Source organism: Labeo rohita, chromosome 18, assembly GCF_022985175.1.
Source record: "Labeo rohita strain BAU-BD-2019 chromosome 18, IGBB_LRoh.1.0, whole genome shotgun sequence".
NCBI lineage: Eukaryota > Metazoa > Chordata > Actinopteri > Cypriniformes > Cyprinidae > Labeo > Labeo rohita.
Window position 1 is genome coordinate 17,270,175 of NC_066886.1, and position 25,465 is coordinate 17,295,639.

At 33.3% G+C, this 25,465-nt stretch overlaps 1 protein-coding gene across 2 annotated transcripts in view; it reads left to right on the forward strand.

Annotated features, from left to right (window-relative positions):
• The first annotated feature begins 965 nt into the window (after nt 1-965).
• Nucleotides 966-25,465, forward strand: part of cd82b (CD82 molecule b) — a 37,931-nt gene continuing 13,431 nt past the window's right edge. The window contains exons 1-4 of one of the 2 annotated variants that reach the window (XM_051135054.1): nt 966-1,031; nt 14,243-14,310; nt 15,152-15,224; nt 25,306-25,430. In XM_051135054.1, coding sequence (XP_050991011.1) covers nt 14,248-14,310; nt 15,152-15,224; nt 25,306-25,430 — 261 coding nt within the window. In that variant the 5' untranslated portion in view covers nt 966-1,031; nt 14,243-14,247. Of the gene's footprint in view, nt 1,032-14,237; nt 14,311-15,151; nt 15,225-25,305; nt 25,431-25,465 lie in introns of both variants that reach the window. The other variant, XM_051135053.1, reaches the window with a different exon arrangement.

The following is a 25,465-nucleotide window of genomic DNA, read 5'->3' on the forward strand; positions in this document are numbered from 1 at the left end:
ATAATAAATCATAGTAACGCCGTATTTTATTGGCAGTAATGGCAACGGCGTTGTAACGTAGGAAACAGTAATTCGTTTGATTACTCGTTACTGAAAAAATAACGCCGTTTATTTATAACGCCGTTATTCCCATCACTGATGATTTGTGAGTTGTTGTTCTGGAAGTGGACTTCTCTTTTAACCTCACACATTATGAACATAAATGTTTTTTCCGCTTTTGTCCAGAGGATGGCAGTATTGTCAAAACAACATGACTCCATTAGCCTACTGATTATTTGCATTAGTAACAGTAATGGAATCAGACTTAAGCGGTTCTAGCTCTTAGGAATTAACTATCACAGAAAATTACATTAATGTTGTACGTGAAATAACATTTTAAGGAAACACGTAACGAAACTGTGTTTGGTATACATAAACAGGCTTTAACCTTACACTTAACAGACAGAAAATGACTTGAATTTGATCATCTCCTAACCCAAACACAGCAGGCTCAGACAGATATACCATACACTAACAACGAGCTGTTCTACTAACAAGTTGCGTAACTTAAATGTTTTTCTTTGTTCCATATGTGTGACAGCCTACATAAAATGATGATTTTATTACCATATTTCCATTCTGCAAAGCTGTAAAACACAAAACCCAGTATAAGGTTTAGGATGTGGTGGAATGAGTTTCTTCGGAAATACCAGTTACGACTATAAAAAGGGAGGAAATATTTTTTTTCGACTTATGTCATAAAACATGTAATAAAACTGACAGAACCATCCCGAAAACAATATTCGAAGGATATCCTTTCAATGTACAAATTATTACTTTATAGTCGGGACAATAACTAGCGGTTATGGCAGAGCTCTGACTTTGGCGGAAACTGTGGTCGCTATAGCAACCTGTTTGAGCCAGGCAGGGCAGTAAAGCGTTAAATTGGGGTTTTTCAGGCTGCTAGTCTTTTTGTTCAGTCTCTGGTAGCACGACAACGAACTTGCTGACAGCTGCTCAACGGATCTTCTTTGCGACTTGACACAAAAGAGGTAAATGATTTGTACTTTTATCTAAAACGTCAGTAGCGTTACAGAAATTATTACAAGTGATTTAACTTGCTGCTAGCTGTATATATAGTAACGTTACCAATAAGTTAATCTAAACTTATTAATGAATAAGCTCCTGAGGAGCTTTGTACTTTACTCGCGGCTTCTGCCATTGTAAAGTAGTTTTGTGCTATTTGGGAGTGTGTTTTTTGCTCTTTGTGTATCACTTTAAATGCTCGCTGATGTGGCACTGGCAGCTTGTACCGTTTTTACTGCGTTCCTGTGAACAATCGCAAACAGCTGAATTTGACGCGACTTGACACGCACATTCTCTTCTTTCACACGCGCTTAAATGAATTGCAGCTGTGGTTTTTGCTAGTTTTCATGATGATTTGGATTCTTGAGAAACTCAGAAGCACATGAGGGTCAACAAGTTGTCTACGTTGAAACAGTGAGAGCCTTGCTGGTTTTAAAAAGCAGCGTTCTAGTAAGTTAGCCTAGTGTAAGCACAACTCTTTGTATTAGCTTTGTATGTTCCCTCGAACACCTGTAATATCAGGGAATTTTAAAATTGGGTTAAAATCTTATGGAAAGTCATAAAATGTTTGTTTTCTGTGTGTGTTTATCAGTTGTGTGCGGTGGTGTTCTGAAATGAGGAGGCAAAGTCCTCTTTTTTATCAAATATAAATTCATGTCCCAGTTACATTTTCTTGGTTAAACATTAATTACACTATCAGAACAAAAACTAAAAGCAGTTATTTATATATATATATATATATATATATATATATATATATATATATATATATATATATATATAAATATTATTAATATTAATATTTTACATTAATAATACAATAAATATTTTATTTATTAAAGCCATATGAATCTCATCAAGTTAGTGTTTTTAAGCATTTTACATCTATTCCAAAATAATAACTCTTTTAACTATTTTTGAATTGTTTGGGATCATTTGTTATCAAAGCTCAGTAAATATTAGTCACAGACAGATTTACTTTCAATTTCACCAAGCTGAGTACTCACTAAAACTGTTTACAGGCCATTTTATGTCTTAGACATGGTTTTATCTAAGTTTGTGAGTTGTTTACGTCCTTTTTAAAATTGGTCTTCCTATTAGCGCTATTATATTGTTAATTCAGACTGATTTGTGAACACGCACGAAGGCAAGAAGTGGAATTTATTGCAAAAAAAACAATCACAGCCGAACATAATAAGTCATCTAATCATATCACGATGGAGGCATTGCCTCCTCTTCCTTCTCTTCATTCTCAATTACCTCCCACCAAACCAACCTCAGGCTTTTAAAACTCAGTGGGCTCTGGGGTAACTGCCAAGAACGTTAGTTAAAGTCAATATATTCATTTCAAATTGCCTTAATAATAACACATCTTGTTTAATGGCTCAGATATTTGAATGCAAAGCCAGAAATATACTTTACGTATGTACTAGATGCGAGCGCTTGATGCTTACTGTATACGTGATGTGCATATGCATTCAAGTCATGTTGGAAAGATTGAATTCATAAGTTGAATGTACATGAACAGTAGTTTTTCATAAATGTAATTTTTTGTAGAAAAGGTACATCGCTATCTTGCTCTGAAGTGATTTGAATGCACCTTATGATGTAATTTTGACTGTACCAGTATGTAACTAGCTGTGACAAATCCCAATACTTAATAGAGTAGATGATAGAGTTAAATGTGTGTGTGCCATTAACCAGGATGTGTTATTATACAGGTAAGCTGCTATAAACATATTGACTTTAGAAAACCTGTTCAGCAAGTTTCTTTTCAATTTATTGCTCCGCCATGGTTCTGCTGAACGGAAAAACATCAACAGCATTTAATAAACCCATTCCAGAATATTAGGGTCACTTCTCTGCTGTCAGGACCGTGACATCTGTCTGTAATGAAAGCACAGATGTGGAAATAGGTCAGAACCGAGTTTGGGCTAAGCAGTGAATGCGTCTTCAGGTCCATAAAAGGTTAAGGGCTGGCAGACCTCCCAGGACGTGTCTCTGACTGGAATGAGCCCACAGAGAGAAAGAGAGAGAGAGAGAAGGCCAGGATACAGATGTTCCCCTTCTTTTACTTGGACTTTTCCTAGCTGGAAAACTCCTGCTCTAGGAGCCAGCTAAAAATGGGATGCCACGGTGTGTTCAAGAGCTGCCTTGCCAAGACAGGCCCACAGCAGAAACTTAATAGGCAGTTCTTTTTCATAAGGGAAATTTAGTTTTGGGGGCTTTCTAAAAAAAGATTTCATGTGCAACAGCATTCCTTGTTGCAAATCAGTAAACCGGTTGGAACTTGCATATATTAGTACACACTGCATTTGAACATGTAGTATTCAATAGTTTAATTTCATTTTCAGATCGACAATTCATCCAATCTGTTCTATTTTAAGTGCATGTTATGGGTTGTATTGTGAACAATTCATCTGTTTAATTTGTAATTTTTTTTTTTTTTGTACTTTATTTATCAACTTTTCCAAGAAATTAACAAAAAGCTTTATACAACTGCAAAACTGTAAATTCCCCTCACATTACACCCTTTTACCAGAAATTAAAATTTTTAAATTAAACCATACATAATTAAATGATTACATATATATATATATATATATATATATATATATATATATACTAAATAGGTGACAGGATACACTTTAACATTATGTATCCAAAATGAACACATCAGTGATCAATGTCAAAACTAACAAATAACCAACAAATAAATATGAGTAGTCAAAAAATAAAATAAAATACAATCATAATTTCTGATATTTTTGTGGTCTATATGTAATGTTATGAATATATAAAATCTAACATAACACTGTAAATATGCTTCAGCCTATTGATCTGTTCAAATTTTTAGTTTTTAGTTATAGTTAACTTTTAGTTATAGTTAGTTTATTTATAGTTTTAGTTATTTAGTTTTTTTTTTTTTTTTTTTGCTGATGTACACTACCAGTCAAAAGTTTTTGAACAGTAAGATTTTTAATGTTTTTGAAAAAAGTTTCTTTTGCTCACCAAGCCTGCATTTAAAGTACAGCAAAAACAGTAAAATTGGAAATATTTTTATTATTTAAAATAACTGTTTTCTATTTGAATATATTTTAACATTTTATTTATTCCTGTGATCAAAGCTAAATTTTTTGCATCATTACTATAGTCTTCAGTGTCACGTGATCCTTCAGAAATCATTCTAATATGCTGATTTGCTGTTCAAGAAACATTTATTATTGTTATTATTATTATCAATATTTAAAACACTTCATTAATTTTTTTTTCAGGATTCTTTGATAAATAGAAAGATCCAAAGATCAGCATTTATCTAATATAAAAAGCTTTTGTGACATTATACACTATACCGTTCAAAAGCTTGAAATCAGTATAATATTTTTTATAATTTAAATTATAGAAATTAACACTTTTATTTAGCAAGGATACTTTAAATTGATTAAAAGTGATGATAAAAACATGTATAATGTTACAGATGATTTCTGTTTCAGATAAATGCTGTTCTTCTGAGCTTTCTATTCATCAAAGAAACCAGAAAAAAATCTACTCGGCTGTTTTTTCAATATAGTAAAAATAATAATATTAGAATGATTTCTAAAGGATCATGTGACTGGAGTAATGATGCTAAAATTCAGCTTTGAAATCACTGGAATAAATTACACTTTAAAATATATTCAAATAGAAAACAGTTATTTTAAATATAGTAAAAATATTTCAGAATTGTACTGTACTGTACTTTTTGCTGTACTTTGGATCAAATAAATGTAGGCTTGATGAGCAGAAGAGCAGATTTTTTTTAAAAAAACATCAAAAATCTTACTGTCCAAAAACATTTGACTGGTAGTGTATGCAGGACTTCAATCATTTTGGGTGTGTTTAAACTTGTAATTCGGGTCTCGGTTCTTTTGCTCCAGACCAAAAAAGAAAATTATAGATTGAGTCATTTTTCATGTCAATTATAACACCTAACCTAACAATACAAAAGAAAGAGCACAAGGATGCATATGGTCACAACCTGTGGCTGGTTGAATAAAGGCTTACACAAGTACAAGTTACAAGCAAGTCATTTTTCTCTCTCTTTCGCTCTTTCTCGCTGTCTTTAAGACTGGTCATAACTTTCATGAGTCAGTTACATAAAAACGTAGATTGGTCTAATTTGAATCCTAGCAAATAAGACTCATTACCCTTTGGGTAACTGCTAGCTGGTCAGACTAGTTCTCAGGACACAGACTTAACATAGTGGATAAATTTATGCAACTTGCCCTTGATTGTATATTATGCTAACTTACCAAACAACTCCTGTTTGCCGGACTAAAATTGTTGTTGTATGTATGTACATAATATAGCATTTGTATCAACTCATAAAGAGCTTATAAAATATGTAAAGGAGTAAAAACAATACCAGCAATTCCTCCGTCACACACACTGAGATTTGTCTGCTTGTTTGATGTGCACCAAGGTTCAGATGGCAGCATTTCGGCAAATATGTCAACACGTTATTATAAATTGTAAAACACAAATACATTGTATGACGAAACATTTAGATGATTGTGGTTTAAAAATTTGTCTAAAATACCCAGCTCCACCCTTAAATTAAAAAATCCCCCCATAAAAGTCATCTGAAGAGGGAGTTCCCCCCCCATTTTCCAAAATGAAATTCAGGCCCTGGTACTACCCCAGTGCACCTTTATCTTGAAAAGCACGCATTTGCGTCATCAGAGTGACTGCTGTTTACCCGCTGTTAGGTAACAGCTGTGTGGTAGAAGACAGCAAAATGAATAGATATCACTGCTTTCTCATCTCACTTTTGTACTTTAGATTTTGAAAACTGTTTTCAAAGTTCACAAACACAGAATGGCACAAACGTCTATTTGTCGTGAATGTAGTGCTCAGTTTTGAAAGAATTTGGGGTGAGAATAAATTATAGAAATTCTTTGTTTTTGTTACACTCGGATGTACATTGCAATACGCAAGAACAGATTTATCACAACTTGAGTTTCATTACAATAAAAAAAAAGCCCGTACTGCACAAATTGGTTTTCATGTTTGTATTCTCTTGTGGTCTGCAACCTAGTTACTAATGAAAGTCTGATCAAATGTCAGAACCCTTCACACACACAAGGAGATGATTTATGCCAGGCAGAGGCTGTGTGTGATTGGTTATAGTTACTGGTTACTTCTCATAAACAGTAACTGAAATGCATCATTATAAAAGTAAATAATTATCAGGGAAAGTATTGTGTTACTTTTTAAAAAATGTTCAAATGTCTCAAATAACTTGGATGCCCCCAATATTAAATATGTTAAATGAATAATAAAATTGTACACTAATCTACATTATTTTAATGTTGCTGTGGGATAATGTGAGAGACACTTTTCAGGGGGCTAAATATCAGGTTATTGGGCTCGCTTCAACCCACGGACATGAAGAACATTCCGCGGCAACACTGTTAAACCCACCATTGCTGTCTCATTTTTTCCGTGATGACCGTGAAAAGAACTAAAAATATTCCTCATTTCTCATCTTACAGATAAGAATAAGGTATCGTTTGAAACAGCAAAGGGTCTACTTTTATTTGTTTATAGTTATAATAACAACAAAGCAATGTGCTTTTGTAAAATAAAGACAATAAATAGAGTGCGCTCTCTGCCGTCTCAAGGCCCTTTCACATGGGACGCGGCGAGCGGTGAAATCGCCACGCGGTTGTGTGTGTTGTGTTTTGTGCTGTTGAGGTGGTGTTTGCAATGCAATCTCGGGGTGGATGTTGCCATAGTTACAACTGTCAAGGTCACGTTTGTATTTATTCAAAAATAAAATGGAAATTTGTGTTTGTGTCATCCTGTTATTAATTATTGTCATTATTATTTTTTTCTGTTTGGCACTTTTTTTGGGTGCACGAGTACCGCTTGCACTCCACCTCTGCGCCGCCATCGAAACCACCTTTTTAAATCGTATAAATGATTATTTTAGGTTTAAGTGTGTGTAAGGATTTGGTAACAAGCACAGCACGGGTGCTTCTAAAACAAGCAGTGCCATCTGCTGTTCAAAACTAAGCTCAGAATCGATTTGAGAAAGAATCACGATGTGTTCGGAAAATCTTGAATCGATGATGAATCATTTCTCGATTCGCGTTGCAACTATTTATCGCCCCATCCCTAGTTGGTATGTATTTCGCGTCTTGCAAAATCAGCGACTTTATTCAACAGTTTTTTCTTGTCCGTGTCAGTTATCAAAGTTAAACCACATGGACTATTTTAATGATGTCTTTACTACCTTTCTGGGCCTTGAATGTGTCAGTTGCGTTGCTGTATATGGAGGGTCAGAAAGCTCTGATTTCATCAAAAATATCTTAATTTGTGTTACAAAGACAAACGAAGGTCTTAGCGGTTTGGAACAACATGAGGGTGAGTAATTAATGACAGAATCTTCATTTTTTGAGTGAACTATCCTTTTAAAAGGGAAGACTACATTACAAAACAGTGATTTTTTGGTAAACAAGCAGTACAATTAAAAGTGTAGCAATACAAAGTACCATATAGGGCAGAAACTTTCAACACTCACTGATAAAAGGCTTTTTTATTGTAGAGAATGATGAGGCTAACAAACATGTGTTAGCAAATATAGCACAGAAAATTGAGTTGATGATGCGGTAGATAATTGTTTCCCCCTGTGATTGTAATGCTTGTGATGTGGTGGTTGAAGACCCGGCTCTCATTTAGCTATAGCTTGACCTTCCTCTTGGTGGAGGGGTGAGAGGGGGAGACTCATGGGTAACTGGGGCGTGAGACTGTTTCCCCCTTTAAGTGGAGCATTCACTCTGCCTCAATTATGGTTGCCATAGGAATGCCCTGAGTATGAAAGATGTTGGCTGGGGGGGAAATCATAGGGTTATGCAAAAAATAATGTCTTGTGTGACCCAGAAGGGGTGAATTATTTCTTGGCCCATAATTTGTGTCTTTTGGATCAGGCTAAATTACTAACAAACTCAAGAAGCCTTACTTAGTAATGTTTGAACTGGTTGACATTTGAACTTGAGAATGTAGAAAAGATGACGAGAATAAGAGTTAAAAATTCTTAGTTATAGGCGTGCTCTTGGCCTTCACCCAAAATAATGTATGATAATGTTTAGTGGTTAATGATGGTTAATTAAAGTTTCTGTCTCCTCCTCCTTTCTCTGAAGAAGGCATTAATAATTTTGCTGCACCTCCTTTTAATCTGTTTTCTGTTAAGCACATGTTCCAGACATGTAAATCAGTGGCTTCCAAACTGGAGACAAACTTGTTGTGTACCCATCCCCCCCGTAATTTCCTGTCTGCTATACTGGCTCTATTAAAAATGTGTAAAAAATGAAAAGAAGAAATGCTGAGAGATATTGTATACTGCGGTGAGTACATAAAAAGATTGCAATAATAGTATTCACTCCATAATTTAATAAATGAACATAGCTTCTTTGTAGTTATTTTGTCCTTAGTGTTTAACTTGTTGAATTATGTTATGAAGTATTATGAAAAACTATGAGTGTGACACACTTAGGTCCCCATAATGTATGATAACTTAATCTTTTCAATTAACAATTTTAATGTAAATGTAGCAATTGGAAATTTTTTTTTTATAAACTTTTGTATGGACTTTTGTATAAAAAAAACATAAGTAGTTAAAAGTCGTTTTTGTTTTATATCTATCTATCTATCTATCTATCTATATATATATATATATATAGAAAGAGAGAGAGATAGATAGATAGATAGATAGATAGATAGATTTTTTTTTCTATTTTGCCATTTCGTTAAATAGTTAAAAACTTTGTTTAATAATAAAACTTTATATAAATAGGTGTTTTTATATGTGTGTGTGTGTGTGTGTGTGTGTGTGTGTGTATATATATATATATATATATATATATATATATATATATATATATATATATATATATATATATATATATATATATATATATATAGAAAGAGAGAGAGAGATAGATAGATAGATTTTTTTTTCTATTTTGCCATTTCGTTAAATAGTTAACTTTGTTTAATAAATAATAATAATAATATAATACATTATTGAAGACATTTAAAAGTATATATTTTTTGTTTTATTTATTAATTTATTTATTGATTGATTAGCATTTTAAATAAATAAATGATTTATTTACATTCTTTTTTCCATTTGTGAATGAAAAAAAACATTATTAAACATTTAAAAGTATAGGTATTTTATTTTATTTTATTTTATATTTATTTATTTATTGCCACATTTGTGGATAAAAAAAATCATACATTGTTAAAGACAAGTATATATAATATATTTTTGTTTTATTTCTTAGTTTGATTAATTTCCATTTTGTCATAATATTTTTTTTATTAATAATAATTACATAAATATATACGAATAAATAAATAATAAATTATTTATTTAAATCCTTTTTTATTTAAAATTTGTGAATTAACAAAATACATTTTTGAAGATATTTAAAAGTATATATTTGTATTTTATTTTATTTTTTATTTTAAATATTCTATTTCCATGTGGCACATTTGTGAATTAAAAAAAAAAAATCATACATTATAAGTATATATCAAAAGTGTGTGTGTGTGTGTGTGTATTAAATGTATAAATAATAACATAATACATATTTATGAATATGTATTCTTTTGGCATACTTGCACACATATATATTTTTATTTGGCATATTTGCGAATTTTGGCAAATCCGTATAGTATATATTTTTTGTTTTATGTTTTGTTTTTATTTATTCATCCATTTATTTACTTATTGCCATGCCATTGTATGTGTTTGCAGTATTGTTGGGCAAAAGCCATGTATATTTATTTATATTTTTCCTCACAAGTACATAGAAAAATCATATAAAGACATTGAGTTCAAAATTTTGATAGATATTTCAGCACTGACTCTTCAAAAAATTCAACAGTACTATACTGATGCATTGATTGACAACATAACGTAAGACAGTTTACTCCTTTTTGTGTATGTAACACCCTAAACGTGTATAAAAAGCATGCCTGTGCTGAAGCACTGTCAAGTCCTTTGTCAAACAAATAATAGTCAAAGAACACTTGCTGGGGGAAGTTATTTGTCCATAGTGATTATCCTGGATTAAATTTCTGGTCATGTGATCTATAGTGAGTATCTAACATCAGCAGTGTAAAGCTTGCTTGGGTGTGTTCAGATGCCCCTTTGTGTCGTGCTAAAAAGCCTATGATAGGACAGCTTTTGTCTATTGTATGGAATGGGGCAGCATGCCATCATTGTATTATGGAGGGGATGTTGTGATTGACCAGAGACTGGGCGACATCTGCACAGCTGAGTTACAGTGCAGCTGACAGTGACTGTAGATTAGTAGAGAACAGAGATGTTACCTCAGTTTCCTCATGGCAAAGCTACTTCCTACAACCCAAACCTTACCATTAACACATTCACACACAAGCCGAAGTGTGTGTTTGCTCATGTATTTTGGCTGTTTAAATGGTATTTTACATCTCTATTTCCATCTGAGGGTTTGAATGCCTGCTGCAGTATGTTTTGTAGATGTGAATCGTAAAACTGCTGAATAGAAAGCCAACATTTTCTGACACCCGATTAAACTTGCTTTCACTGCCGTGTGTACTTCCCCTTCCATATCTTTGATTGTTTTTTCAGGCCAAACTGCTGAATGTTAAAGAATAAGAAAAAAGTCCAATCCTGTGTAGCACACTATTTTTGTCATGACCGTGAACAGGCTTATCAGCTGAAAAAGGGGAAATATTTTAGCTGTGGTGTTACTTCTCTGAAATAGCCTTGTAAATTAATAAAATATAGAAAAAGACTGCATTCAGCACAGAAAAGTCAAGAGTCTGGTTTATAGCTCCCTGGAGTACTTTGAAGAGATGACGCCAAGTAAGCTTGGCTCTGTGACTCCCTGGCTTCATATCCTGATATATTGCTTATTACTCCAGACTGGAGTGTATGTGTGTGTGTGAGAAGAAGAAACAGTCTAAGTGAGAAATGGAAGAGTCATGCTCTCATGGTTACATTTTGAGTCCCCCTCACAGAAATCTTACACTTTATTTCCAGTGTGTTCATTAAATGTTCATAGAGGCTTTTAAAGGATTAGTTCACTGCCAGAATAAAAATTTCTTGATAATTTACTTACCCCCGTGTCATCTAGGATGTTCTTGTCTTTCTTTCTTCAGTCGAAAAGAAACTAAGGTTTCTGAGGAAAACATTCCAGGATTTTTCTCCATATAGTGGACTTCAATGGTGGCCATCGGGTTGAAGGTCCAAATTGCAGGTTCAATGCAGCTTCAAAGGGCTCTACACGATCCCAGCTAAAGAAGTCTTGTTTATGGAAACGATCGTCATTTTCTACAAAAAATAAGAATGTATATACTTTTTAACTACAAATGTTCATCTTGCACTAGCTTGGGGGAAAGGACAAAACACGGTTTGATTACGGGTTTGGGTGGGAAGCATGCAATCGCTTTCTTATGCGCATTGTTTTATCAGATTAATTTTCGCTTTTGAAATTGAAAATTAATCACAGATATCAATCGAAAATTAATCACAGATATCAACATATGCTGTTCAGGTCTCACCTGTGCACGCACTCTATTAGTACGATGATGGAATAAATGACTGCTCATATTCCAGCATACAACATTCGCATTGTACAAGAGTGAATGGTTTGTCCACGTTTTTTTTTTTTTTTTCATCGCTGTTGTTGTAATGTACTGGAAAGCCAGAATGCGCATCCATCAACAGAAATGTACATTAGCCAAACCCTGTTTGTTTTCCGTATTATTTATAACAAAACATATTACAGATACGTTGCCAGATTTAAGTTAAGTTAAGACCGCGGTCCTAGTGTGTGCCGAACCATGTGTGGAGAACGGTACGGTTTGTTTTTTTTTGCCGAGAACCATTCCATCCCTACTCGATCCGGGATGCTACAAATAAAATATCCACTTGTTCCTTACGCTGGGATCCTTCTAATATTTGTACAAAGATACGAACGAGCTGTTTAAACCAAATGCGTCAAAGTGAACACTCCATTTCTCCTGTTGATAGGGCCCCATATGAAATCCGTTTTAATTTTTCTCAACTCCTTTTTAATGGTAAATTAAGTTTTATTAATCAAAGATTAAAATCATGAAACTTATGAAATATGAAATATTTAATTTTTTCTCACCATGTTTTATTGTTAGCAAATTCTGTGTTTTAGCATGTCTAATTATTCGAATGCATACTTAATTTATTCAAATGTATTCTTAAAATAGCCTTATTAAAGTTTTTTTTTTTTTTTTTTTTTTACCCTCAGAAATTCTGTGTTGTTCTGGTTATCAAATAAAGGCATAAAACATTAAATTCATTTATCTTCTAATTATTGAAAATTAAGCAAACTTTTTTTTTCTCACAAACAAAGCGGAATTTACCTCTTAAAATTAAAACATGGAAGAAATGTTGTGTGATTATACCCTAAAAAATAATGTTTGTTTCATTTCAGTAGTAGTAGTAGTAGTAATCGTAGTAATATATTTCTGGCACAATGTCTTCAAGTTAAACCGGACTTTTATTTTGACAGGTTGCCTTGTCTATCTTTACATTTCAGTGTGTATATGATATGACGCTGGTTTTCCTACAATGGAACACTCAAATGCTGAAATCACCATGAGCGTCACACGCCGCTTTAGTGTGTGTAGTAAACAAAACTGCTTGTCTGCTCCATTCATTAAAACAGACATGCAAAACATGCAGGAGTCACATTGAAATGGTATTTTTGCGGCATAATGTTTACAGATAGTAATCCATATTGCGGTTTGATTTGTAATGTGTAATAAAGTGTAATGACCTACTTTTGATTAAATCATTAAAACTTTGACAAATTCCTTGACATTTATTCAGTAAATTCCATTTTTATGACTGGATGCCGTGATTCCGTCCGCGTTTTCTGCATCACGGAAATCACAGGGCCCTATATTGACGACAGACTCAAGTGTGTGGACTGTCGGAAAGCGAACACGCATCTGTATACTGTATCTAGTATAGACAAGATAGCTGCCAGTGATTGTAAATTCTGTTTGCTTTTGACACGACGCAACAATCACTTTTGGCCTGTCTGCCGCTAAGCGACTGAACACCAGTGGGCGGGGCCTGTGGTGAGAAGATGACTATTCATCGATGCCTTGTGCATTTCATTCATACCATTGTATATTTTTGTCTGCTTTCAGAAGTTAAGCCTATTTCTGACTAAGCCTTTTACACCCCCCCTCCTTTTTTTTTTAACATTATAAACTGAGTTATACTCATGAATTCTATTTCTCTGAAAAGTCTTCTGATGACTTTATTATGTATTATCCTCAGGGATTGTATGATGCTCGGCAGAGGAGAAGATATTTATGAGTAATTTCTTCAGGGAGTCTTACCAGAAAGACATTCTTAAAGCTCTGACATCATAAAGTATTTCACAAAATCTCATTTAAAATGTCCCTTTGTAATGAACCACAAATTAACCCAGTGAATAGAATACATAGATAATGTTGACATGTTACATAATGCTTAATGGGCTGAAACCCAACTGTCTATTTAATTACTTTTTCAAATAAGTCATGAGTTCTATTGAACATACTTGCTTTGAGCTGGCACACCAATACTAATTATACATGATTGCTTGATTCTCTGACACATGTCTTCCTTTTGACATAAACAAGTAAACACTGTGAATTTTTTACATTGCACATTGCTCAGGACGAGGATATACCCTACTGTTAAAAAGTTTCAAATAAATGCTGTTCTTTAATCTTTCTTGTCATGGGACTGGAAACACACTGGAACTTAAATGGAACCCCCTGCAACTTTGTACATTGATAATATCATTTATTACTGGAACTGAAACTAATCAACCAGGCCAGAATATCTAGTAAGAACTAAACCACTGTTGTGGTTTATACAATAGGTTTTTTCCACTTGGTTTCAGAAAGAGTTTACACATCATCACCTGCAGACTGTTTTTAACAATGTGCAGAGAGAATTTTTAATTATTGTATAACCTTTTATTGTTGTCATGTCTAAAACTTGACCTGATCAGTCTCGGTTAGAAGTTGTCTCCATCAGCATTGGCGTTCTTCTTTATGTGTCTCACAGTTTTGATGAGATTTCTTCTCTTTTACAGAGCAGCAGTCATGGGGAAAGGATGCATTGCCGCCACCAAGTACTTTCTGTTCTTGTTCAACCTCCTCTTCTTTGTAAGTTTACACACTCCTACACCTTTATTCCGTGTCTCAGAAGGAACACTGCCCTTGAGTTCAGCGTATTAGACACGTGGCTCCGTCATTATTTTATTCTCATTTGCCACATTTCCTATTTGGGCATGGCCTGTGTGGACATAAATAAAAAAAATATTTAAATACATTACTGCAAACATTTAGTATAGTATCTTTTTTTTTTATCTACTATTTTGTCATGCCAGTGTATGTATTATTTGCATTATTATTGGGCAAAAAACAAAATACCCAGCAATGTAATGTAGGTGTATAGGAAATCCCTGTTAGGAAATTGTTCAAGCTTCTTAAGGAAGCGGGCTTGCTCTCTGTTGCATTTCTTTGGAAACCTTCAGCTTGACCTGTTATGTCTCTCTGATTTAAAGGGTCAAAGGCTAATGAAAAGCGTGTGTCTGATTTTTCCTTCTGAAGACCCTTTAATTGTACAGTAGCCTGGTGTTTTACTACTTCCCTCTCCACATTGGTATAAAGGAAAAGCTACAGACACCAGACTGAAACAGGGGAACTGCCCCCTGACAAGAGGAAATTAAACTTCTCAGATCCAGTTCATTTAGAGGACACCTTGGACCCATTAGTTTTAAACTTTTTAGCTGGAGTGCATGAGAATTCAGTTCAGTGGAGAGTTCCTGTCTCTCTTTAGCAATTATCTAGAGTATGTTGCCAACACAGTGCTTTCATCCACAGTCTAGTCACACTTTACACTAAGATCAGTTCTGAGGAACCAAACGGGTCCAGAAGGTGACAAACACACATGCAACATGTCCTTTGTGTTTGTTTGTTCATGCCTGTTTTATTTGCCCTGTAGATTTTTGGAGCTGTAATCATGGGCTTTGGACTATGGGTCATCCTGGATAACCAGAGTTTCATCACAGTTTTACGTAAGTACAAAAACACAATTTCCTGTTCTGATGTATGTAATGGTCTGGGTTTGTACTGGTGCTTAAAGTGCTGAAAGTACTTAAATTTGACTTTTTGAAATTTAAATCCTGGTAAACCCTCAAGAGGTATTTGTGAAATAAGTGTTTAATGTTTTTCACCAAGCACATACCTTTTTGCACAAAACTCAACAATTCAAAAAACATCATACTTTTTTGCTTATTTCAGTTAATGCAATAAAACTAGTGAGCTAAGCCAGTAGTAGTATTGACATGTTGCGTAAACATGGCTGAAGATGTAAAAAGAGGAACCGATGAGCTTACTCAATTGAGTAAGTCATTTACGCTAGAACCCCTCTGATTGATTCAAATTTGTGATTTTGATCATTCATTTCAAGCGATTCCCTAGCAAAAACCAGATCAAATTAAAAGAGCCATTAATTTTCGAATTTCAACATCGTTACGATTTTAAAAAGCGCTTATAGTGATAGGTGAAACTGAGCTTTTCGAAACTCCGAATCAGTTAAACCACTGTGTCGCAGAATGATTCACTTCGAAGTGCTCCAATCGGATCGCAAATCATTTAATTCAGATCGGGACTTCAGAGCGAGTTCTCAAATCACTTGACTGATTGGAACTTTGCGTAATGTGAATCATTTGATTTAGATCGGGAATTTGGAGTGGGTTTGTGAATCATTTGATTTAGATTGGAAATTCACAAATAATTTGATTCAGATCGGGACTTCAATTCACGTATCGCAAATCATTTGATTTAGATCGGAACTTCGCAAACCATTTAATTCAGATCAGGACTTCAAATCGCATATCACAAATAATTAGATTTAAATCTGAGCTTCGTGTATCTCAAATCATTTGATTTAGATCTGAACTTTGCGTATCGTGAATCATTAGATTTAGATCGGTACTTCAAATCAAGTGATTTAGATTTAGATCTGAACTTCTCAAATGATTTGATTCTGATCAGGACTTCAAATCGTCTATCGCGAATCATTTGATTTAGATCGAAACTTAGGAGCGGATTCACAAATCTTTTTATTTAGATCGGAAATTCGCAAATCTGTTGATTCAGATCGGGACTTCAAATTGTGTATCGCAAATCATTTGATTTAGATATGAACTTCTCAATCTTTTGATTTAGATCAAAACTTAAATAATAATTAGATTTAAATCTGAGCTTTGTGTATCTCAGATCATTTGATTTAGATCTGAACTTTGCGTATCGTGAATCATTAGATTTAGATCGGTACTTCAAATCAAGTGATTTAGATTTAGATCTGAACTTCGCAAATCATTTGATTCAGATCGAAACTTCAAATCACATATCACGATTCATTTGATTTAGATCGGAACTTTGCAAATCATTTGATTCAGATCGGGACTTTAAATCACATATTGCGAATCATCTGATTTACATCAAAACTTCGGAGCGGATTTGCGAATCATTTGATTTAGATCAGAACTTTGTGAATCATTTGATTTAGATCGGTACTTCAAATCGCGTATCGCCATAATTTGAATTAAATCTGAACTTCGTCTATCATGAATCATTTGATTTAGATCTGAAATATGTGTATTACGAATCATCAAATCGCGTTTAGCAATCAGAACTTCAGAGCGCGTTCGTGAATCATTTCGTGTTAATAGTTGAAACTTAATAATAGTTAAAACTCATACAGACTTTTAATATAAAATGAATTAATTTACTATATGTAAAGACATAATGTTACAAAACATTTTTATTTCAATAAATGTTGTTTTTAACTTTCTAGAAATAAAAAGAAATGTTTCTTGAGCAGCAAATCAGCATATTAGAATGATATCTGATAGATTGTGCGACACTGAAAACTAGAGTAATGATTCTGAAAATTCAGATTTACCATCACAGCAATAAATTACATTTTATAATATATTAAAATAGAAAACCATAATTTTAAATTGTAATAATACTTCACAACATTGCTGTTTTTACTGAATGCTTGATCTAATAAATAAAGCCTTGGTGAGCATAAGACTTCTTTCAAAGACATTTAAAAATTTTGCTGACTCCAAAATTATTCTGGTCTGGCAGACAGTTAACTATTGTCAGTGAGTCAGTATGTTGCAGTTTACATATTTTCTATCTTCACTCTTGAGTTCATACTGGTGTTTATTTGATATACATGGGAATGCAGTGAAAGCAGCTGCTATTCGTGTGCTTGGTGTGGGGAGTTTTCATTCTCTCTGCCATTAACCAAGTTTTCCACAAACCCCCTCCTATGCTGCACTCTCTAAGTTTATACATGCACACATGCGCTCACGCAGATGTTAAGTAAACCATCTGACGCTCATCGTAAAGGACTTAAACAGAGAGCGAAAGCAAAATAAGGGAAGAGGGAAATATTAAATGATTGAGATACAAAAGCCAAACAGAGATTAACTGTACATGATTTGCCTCTGTCTGGACAGCCAAAGCCACGAAGACTCTGCTGAAAGAGAGTGGAACAGGAAAACAAGGATGGAAAACTAGCGTAAATCCTCTTGATTTATTAATGCTTCCAAACGGTTTCAGCACAGATTGAACACAGGCACTGAACTAAATGTTATGCCATTTTAAAGGGTTAACTGACCCACAAATGAAAATTTTCGTAATTTACTCACCCTCATCCTGTTCCCTGTGTGAATTTTCTTTTCTTTTTTTTTCTAACAGAACTAAGGAATAATTATTTACTTATGACAAAGAGCTGGGATAATGTACATTGGGGTCTTGATCACCCTTCTCAAGGTTTATTTTGCAATAATAACCAGTTAGGTGTAACTTTTCAAGATTATTACACAGCTACGTAAGACTTAAAGGGGTAATTGGATGCAAAGTTTACTTTTACATGTTGTTTGAACATTAATGTGGCAGTGTATGTACACATCTACCCTATAATGATAAAAATCTATGCAGTGTTTTTTAATTAATCTGTAAAAATAATATCCCCCTTTTCAAATCAAGCCATTCTCAGTCACACCAACAGAGGCCGCTCCCACGATAGTTGATTGACATGAGTGTCTTACCTCAGACCCACCCTAAATCAGCTATAACAGTCCAACCTCCATTGTTTTGATGCCGGAGCAGGGATTTAAGTTAGACAAGAATATCTCCGATTGAGTGATTGAGGTGTTGTGTTGCTGGATGTAATAATGAACATAGTGGTCGTCATTTGCTCCCGATATCTGAGCCACTGAACATGCAGGATTACGTTTGTTTGTGAAGGGAAAGCGCCTCCCGATCTACATAAATGCGTCTATGTTCGTTCAAATCAGTCGTGATCCAGCTTCACCTACAGCAGAAGTGAGTATAAAGGTTTTTTATGAATCTCTGCAATCACCTTTCCTAATAACATGCTAGTTGGCAAGTTTCACGTCTAAACGCGCTAAATGCGGCTAAAGTAAACAATCTTTCAGAGCACAGCTCGTCACTCCATAGAGAGAAGAAAGGGGCGGGCAGAGCAGAGCTCATTTGCATTTAAAGGAACAATCCATCAGAATTAGTTGATTTTTGCAGAGCTCATTTTGACAAGGTAAAAAGGGTGTTATTTTACATTACCATTGAGAAGTTTTAACCAAAGTGTATTATAGACTTTTCATTAAGACCCTAAAGAATCATATCAACTTATCCCAAAAATGAAAATTCTGATATTAATTTCTCACCCTCATGTCGTTCCAAACCTGTAAGGTTTTCATTCATCTTCACAACACAAAATTCACAAAATTAAGATATTTTTTGATGAAATCCAAGAGCTTTCAGACCCTGAATAGACAGCAACTGACACATTCAAGGCCCAGAAAGGTAGTAAGGACATCATTAAAATAGCCCATGTGACATCAGTGATTCAACTGTAATTTTGTGAAGCTACAAGAATACTTTTTTGCAAAGAAAACAAAATAAAATGACTTTATGCAACAATTTCTTCTTTTCCGTTCAGTCTTTGTCGCGCATTCACAAGATGCGTAGTAGTACTGTCGAGAATGCGTCGTCAAAGACTGAAATTTGGAATAACGTGAGGGCGAGTTTATTATTATTTGTTTATTTATTTTTGCAAAATTGGAAAGCTGTTATTTTAAAAGAGAAGTCCACTTCCAGAATGAAATTTACAGATAATGTACTCACCCCCTTGTCATCCAAGATGTTTATGTCTTTCTTTCTTCAGTCGTAAAGAAATTGTTTTTGAGGAAAAAATTTCAGGGTTTTTCTCCATATAATGGACTGGTATGGTGCCCTGAGTTTGAACTTCCAAAATGCAGTTTAAATGCAGCTTCAAACGATCCCAAATGTGGTTGTAAACGATCCCAGCTGAGAAAGAAGGGTCTTATCTAGCCAAACTATCGGTTATTTTCATTAAAAAATACAACTGAATAATTTTTAATCTGAAACACTCATCTTGTCTCGCTTTGAACTCTGTGTATTCTGGCTCAAGACAGTTAGGGTATGTCAAAAAACAAAGAAGATCAAACACTCTTAACAGAGAAGGTAAAACAGTGATATAGGACGATCTTGAAGCTGAGGGAGAACCTGAGATGGGAGTTTTTCGACATACCCTAACTGACATGAACCAGAAAAAAACAGAGTTCAGGGAGATCGAGACAAGACGAGTGTTTGAATCAGAATCAGAAACAGCTTTATTGCCAAGTATGCTTGCGCATACAAGGAATTTGTTGTAGTGTCACAGGCTTCCAGTGCACAAAGACAATAACAACACACAGAAATAAAAATAAGATGCAAATAAAATACACATGTACATATAAATAGACAAAAATTGCAATATAAGTTTTAAGAAAATATATAAATTGTATATACAGTTGTGCTACAGATGACAGCAAAAGAATAGAAGAGAAAGAGAAATGAAAATAAAAATGACCAACTGTTTCGCTAGATAAGACCCTTCTTTCGGCTGGGATCGTTTACAGCCACATTTACATATACAAACTGCATTTTGGAAGTTCAAACTCAGGGTACCATATCAGTCCATTATATAGAGAAAAATCCTGAAATGTTTTCCTCAAAAAACAATTTCTTTACAACTGAAAAAGACAGACATGAATATTTTGGACGACAAGGAGGTGAGTACATTATCTGTAAATCTTTATTCTGGAAGTGAACTTCTTTCACACCATTGCTGAAGAAGACTTCATTTCAGAATTGAAGTTCAGTGTTTGAAAATAGACATTAAACTTAAATATTTTCATAAAACCGAGCCACCAAACCAATTCCCTCAGTCAAGACGGAGGTTTACAGAAGTGTATATATATAGCACATGCTTGGTTAAATTACCGCAGGGGAATATTTATGTGAAGTTGACCAGCTCTAAAATTATTTGCCAAGCTAGTCACACGCCATTCTTTCCTCTATCATCTCACCTTATATTTAACATCTGTCCTCTGTTTATCTATTCCAGCGTCTGTAGATAATGCAATGCTGGAGTCTCTGTTATCGTTACCATTTTAGAAACATTGTTTTTTTCAGATTCAGCTATTCCTCTGGAGATAGCAGGGAATATCTTAGGATATCCTCATACTTGGAGCCCCTCAACTCTGCCCTTGGTTTTTTGCTAACACAAGGTCCAGTAGTCCCTTGTTTTACTTTATGGGTCCCGTCATGGTCGCTCCCATGCTGCGCTGCACAAGGAGTTTGTTTGTTGACTTTGTTAGTCAGTGGTTTAGGGCCCTGTTGAGCAGGAAAGAAACGGGAAGGTGTGTTCTCTGATCTCGGGTGTATTTTCTTCTCTTCCTCCCAGGTTGTTTTTTTTATAGACTTCCACACAACTGCACGGCAATAAAAGGGAGTCTTTAGAATTTTCTCATTATCAAGATTGTTGTGATCTCTTCCCTGTTCTTTACATAAAGGTTATTAAATGGCACATTCATTTGTACAATTGAGCTGTACAGCCGAACACCCAGAACATGTTACAGCATGATTTATTGTTTGGTTGTTTGGCGCCTCGGAGCCTGGTATGTTCATGTGCAGGGTCCTAAAGTTATACATTTAGTGCACCAGCAGTCAAAAGTTTTTGAACAGTAATGTGTTTTTTTTTTTTTTTTTTTAAAGAAGACTCTTCAGCTCACCAAGGCTGCATTTATTTGATCCAAAGTACAGCAAAAACAGTAATATTTAGAAATGTTTTTACTATTTAAAATAACTGTTTTCTATTTGAACATATTTTAAAATGTAATTTATTCCTGTGATCAAAGCTACATTTTCAGCATAATTACTCCAGACTCACATGATCCTTCAAAAATCATTCTAATTTGCTGATTTGGTGCTCAATAGAAGAATAGAAAGATCCAGAGATCAGCATTTTGTATCATTATACGCTATACCAAAAGGTGTGAAGAAATTATAAAAATTATTACTGTTATTAAGCAAGGATGCTTTAAAGTGATTAAAAGTGATGACAAAGACATTTTTAATGTTACATTTCAGATAAATGCTCATCATCTGAACTTTCTATTCGTCAAAGAAACTTTTTAATACTCAGCTGTTTTATAATAATAATAATACATGTTTTTTGAGCAGCAAATCAGAATATTAGAATGATTTCTGAAGGGTCATGTGACTGGAGTCATGATGCTGAAAATGCAGCTTTGAAATCACAGGAATAAATTGCATTTAAAAAAATAGTAAAAATATTTCTAAATTGTTTTTGCTGTACTTCGGATCAAATAAATGCAGGCTTGGTGAACAGAAGATACTTCTAAAAAAAACCATTCAAAATCTTACTGTTCAAAAACTTTTGACTGGTAATGTAAATACTTCTTAAATATTTTATTTGTCATTAATATTAAATTCTTTGTTGCATTTACCTTTCATAGCAACTAAATGGTCGCAAGCATATGGTTTTGGCTGATGGTATAGAATTTTATCCCTTCCAAGATTATTTTGGGACTGAATTTTTGTGGATGTACAGGGGTGTTTGCAATAGCACCTTGAGAACATCGTAGCAACTATTAGCAAACACACGGTGAGGTTGTGGAAATTTTAAATGTTCTCTAAGATAGATGTTATGCTCTAGGCAGGAAGCATATGTTTAGAAATGTGACACAGAATTCTTGCTTGAGTTAAGAGGTAATCTACCGACCATTTATTATTCTCAGTTTATAAAACAAAATAGTTATCTGTCATGACCGTGATGTCACAGTTTTGCACTTAAGGTCAATCCAGGACAAAATAACCTCATAAATGTATGAACTGATGTTCGTTTTAGATGAATTTATGTACTGACGGACTGACTAAGGGAAGAAAGGCTGTGAATATTTTTCCACTAGGGCAGTTAATAAATTAAAAACATGATGTGCTGGTTTATTCATCTAAAAAAGAAAAATTACATTAGTACAAATTCCTTTTTTCAGGATTCTTAATAGAAAACTTTTGTAACAATAAGTTTAGGGTCATTTTTCTTTTTTTAAGGGAATTAATACTTTTTTTATATATATATATATATATATATATATATATATATATATATATATATATATATATATATATATATATATATATATATATATATATATACACTTTATACACATATATATATATACACACTTTATACATATATATATATATACACACTTTATACATATATATATATATACACACTTTATACATACTATATATATATATATATATATATATATATATATATATATACACACACACTTTATACATATACATATATATATATATATATATATATATATATATATATATATATATACACACACATTTATATATATATATATATATATATATATATACACTTTATACATATATATATATTTACATCTGTGTTTATATGTTATATTATTATATTTTATGTTTTAAAATGTAATTTATTCCTATGATGCAAAGCTGAATTTTCAGCATCATTACTCCAGTCTTCAGTGTCACATGATCCTTCAGAAATCATTTTAATATGCTGATCTATTATTAGTGTTGAAAACAGTTGTGCTGCTTAATACTTTGTTGGAACCTGTGATACTTTAAGGATTCTTATATATATAAAAAGTTAAAAAGAACAGCATTTATTTAAAATAAACAGCGTAACTGTATAAACTACCATTTAAAGATTTTTTTTTTAAAGAAATTAATACTTCTATTCACCAAGGATATGTTAAATTGATTAAAAAAAGTGATAGTAAAGACTTATATTGTTAGAAAAGATTTTTATTTTAAATAAATGCTGTTCTTTTTAACTTTTTTTTTTTTTTTTTAATCAAAAAAATCCTGAAAAAAGAATCACAGGTTCCAGAAAAATATTAAGCAGCACAACTGTTTTCAACACTGATAATAAATCAGCATATTAAAATGATTTCTGAAGGATCATGTGACACTGAAGACTGGAGTAATGGCTGATGAAAATTCAGCTTTAAATGATTTTAAGTATTTTAAAGTAGAAACCATTATTTTATATTGAAAACAAATATTTTTTGAAACCTGTAATACTTTTTTTTTTTTTTCTTTGATTCTTTAATGAATAAAGAGTAAAAAAGAACATAATTTATTCAAAATAGAAATCTATTCTAACAATTTAAGGATTTACTACCACTTTTTATCACATCCTCGCTGAATAAAGTATTAATTTACTTTTTATATTTTTTATTAAAAAAAAAAAAAAGACTTTTTTAAAATTTGCTGACCCCAAACTTTTGAATAGTAGTATATATTGTAACATAAAATTTCTATTTTGAATAAATTTTTAACTTTTAATTTATTAAAGAATTCTGAAAAAGTATCACAGGTCCTAAAAAATATTAAGCAGCACAATTTTTTCTAACACTGAAAATAAATCGGCATATTAGAATGATTTCCGAAGGATCATGTGACACTGAAGACTGGAGTAATGATGCTTAAATTTAGCTTTGCATCATAAGACTATATTATATTTTAAAGTATATTAAAATACACAAATTGCTGTAATATTTCACAAAATTACAGTTGTTTTCACATACACACACACACACACACACATATTACACCATATTTAAAAAATGTATAATTAATTGCACTAAATCAGTATTCAGTATGTTAAACTGGCAGCCCTACATTTGATATGATTGTTTTTGTGGTTTGTTTGAAGATCACGTGGTTATCAGAGACTTGATAGTTCTTCACACAAGCCACATCTCTTTGCCCTCTATATCTATTAAAGAATCTTCAAGAATAACTACAAGCAGACAAAAGCATTTCTGCTGTGAAATGCAAGAGACTCATGCACTTGTTGTCTGTGATGTGCAGATAGTACTTTTCAGTCTCTTCACTGCTAGTTTCATGTCTTTAATTACTCAAATGCTACTTATTTGTAGCTGAGGATCGCAACAACAACTTGTTAACCACGTAAGCTCAGCACTAGCCTCTGTACCACTTTAATAAGAGACTTGGACTTTAGAATGCATGATGAAAAAAATTTCCATACGACTGATCATAAAACCACATTTAAATACTTCACAACAATACAAGCTTAGAAGGCTTGCTGTGTTTTGAGGGTGTTAGCCATACTGACAGAAGTGATAAAAGCTGGTTCGCCCTTGTACTTAGTCTTGCTCATAGTGAAATGAATATTTATCAGTTTGAAAGCCTTGTGAATATCATTATTAGACAGAATATTACTTTGCATACTTCCAGGACACGTTATTTAAAAATATTGATAAGGGAAGTGCTATGCTATGGTGATTATTTTTACTGCACCAACACCTTTAAAGACCATATATAGACCATAAAGTGATGTCTTCCTCTGCACACTTTTGAAATTGAGCTGCAAAGCCTGAAGCAAGACTGATGTGTAGCTGCAGAAGAGAAAGAAGTTTCATTTTCATCATCTGCTCCTGTTGTTCTGTGTAGCACCACCCATTTGTTCTGCATGACTGCTTAAACTGTAAATTAAGGGTGGCTTTGCTAGTGAGGTTTTAATTGTTGTGTTTGTGGTGTCGGATCAAATAGTAAGCGTAAAATGTTTTCAGCATCTAAACATCTGAAGTTTTTTTCTGTTAAGTTGACCTTTTCAGGAAGTGTGACTGTTGTTTTCTGTTTTTGTCATTCATGCAGATGAGTCCTCCACATCGCTGAAAGTTGGCGCCTACATCTTGATTGGGATTGGATCTCTGTCCATGCTTATGGGCTTCCTGGGCTGCTTCGGTGCCATTTATGAGGTCCGCTGCCTGCTTGGACTGGTAAGTGTTTTTTATTTTATTTTATTTTATATAAT